Source organism: Trichinella spiralis (assembly GCF_000181795.1).
Source record: "Trichinella spiralis strain ISS 195 chromosome Unknown Scfld6640, whole genome shotgun sequence".
Classification (NCBI taxonomy): domain Eukaryota; kingdom Metazoa; phylum Nematoda; class Enoplea; order Trichinellida; family Trichinellidae; genus Trichinella; species Trichinella spiralis.
This window is the reverse complement of record NW_003533579.1, coordinates 1-1,017: the sequence shown is the minus strand read 5'-3', so window position 1 is coordinate 1,017 and position 1,017 is coordinate 1. Positions and strand designations below refer to the sequence as shown.

Genomic DNA, 1,017 nt, shown 5'->3' with positions numbered 1-1,017 from the left:
GGTTATGCAAAATAATATAATTTTAAAGAATTTATTCTAATTATTGTTTATAGTTGTCACCATCAATTTTGCTGTTGCTTTGCAGTTGTTCGATTTGGTGCGTGTGTGTGTGTATTGATTGCATTATTGCACCATATCGTGTTAAGAGGCTTCAATTTCAAAGTTATTCATGTCAATACACATTTCATATTGAACTGAAGATGAAATAATTATTCAATCACGTATCATGTGGAAAATGTTCATAAGATTTGACTGCTATTTAAAATATGAAAGCAAAGAAAGTTTAGTTGTTGGAATTCGAATTTCTTACTCTAATCCTCTGTTTAAAATTTCACACAGCAGTATAAGTTTTCATTCTTATTTTAAAGTTTATAAATGATATTTTGATTAATTTTGAATATTTATGTGCAGTACAAAAATCTCCACACCCCCACATGCACGCACACACACTAAAAAATTCATAACATAAATCAGAAAAAAAACTGAAATAATATTTCAGGTTGGCTATTGCGGTCACTTTTGAAAGACTTTTGGCAATTCGAAAGCCTCTTCATGCAAAATTATTTTTCAAAAAATGGCACTTGATAAGTTTAATCACATTCATCTACGTTGCTTCGTTTGTGTCAGTCAGTTATATATTTTTCTGGTTGACGCCGACCGAAATCACAGTGAACCGGTGCAACAAAACGCAGACGCTGCTGATGTTGAAGCCAATCAATGAAACCGTGCATCCGACGGTTCACCAATACGTCAGCGTCTCACTGAAAGTCGCTCCCCATTTGACGTGTACAGTGCCGCTAATTTTGCTCGTCGTACTCAATTCGTTACTGCTTTACTATCTGCGCCAAGGCAGAAAAATGTCACAAATGGTGGCAAATGTCAGTCCGTCCAGGATCATAGAGCTGCGGGTGACGTTGATCGTGGTCAGCATCATTGGTACATTTCTGATTTGCCAAACTCCGTCCGGAGTACTGTACGTTTGGGAGTCGATGCAAATGAATGCCTCCAACCAACAGC

The 1,017-nt window shown here is 36.8% G+C and overlaps 1 protein-coding gene across 1 annotated transcript; it reads left to right on the top strand.

The window, feature by feature from the left end:
- Positions 1 to 574: 574 nt before the first annotated feature.
- Tsp_15774 (hypothetical protein) lies at positions 575 to 973 on the top strand (the record flags this gene model as incomplete). The annotated part of the gene is made up of 2 exons (XM_003366063.1): positions 575 to 703; positions 755 to 973. Coding segments are annotated over exons 1-2 (348 nt in total), but the record flags the coding sequence as incomplete, so codon positions are not given.
- Between the last annotated feature and the right edge of the window lie 44 nt (positions 974 to 1,017).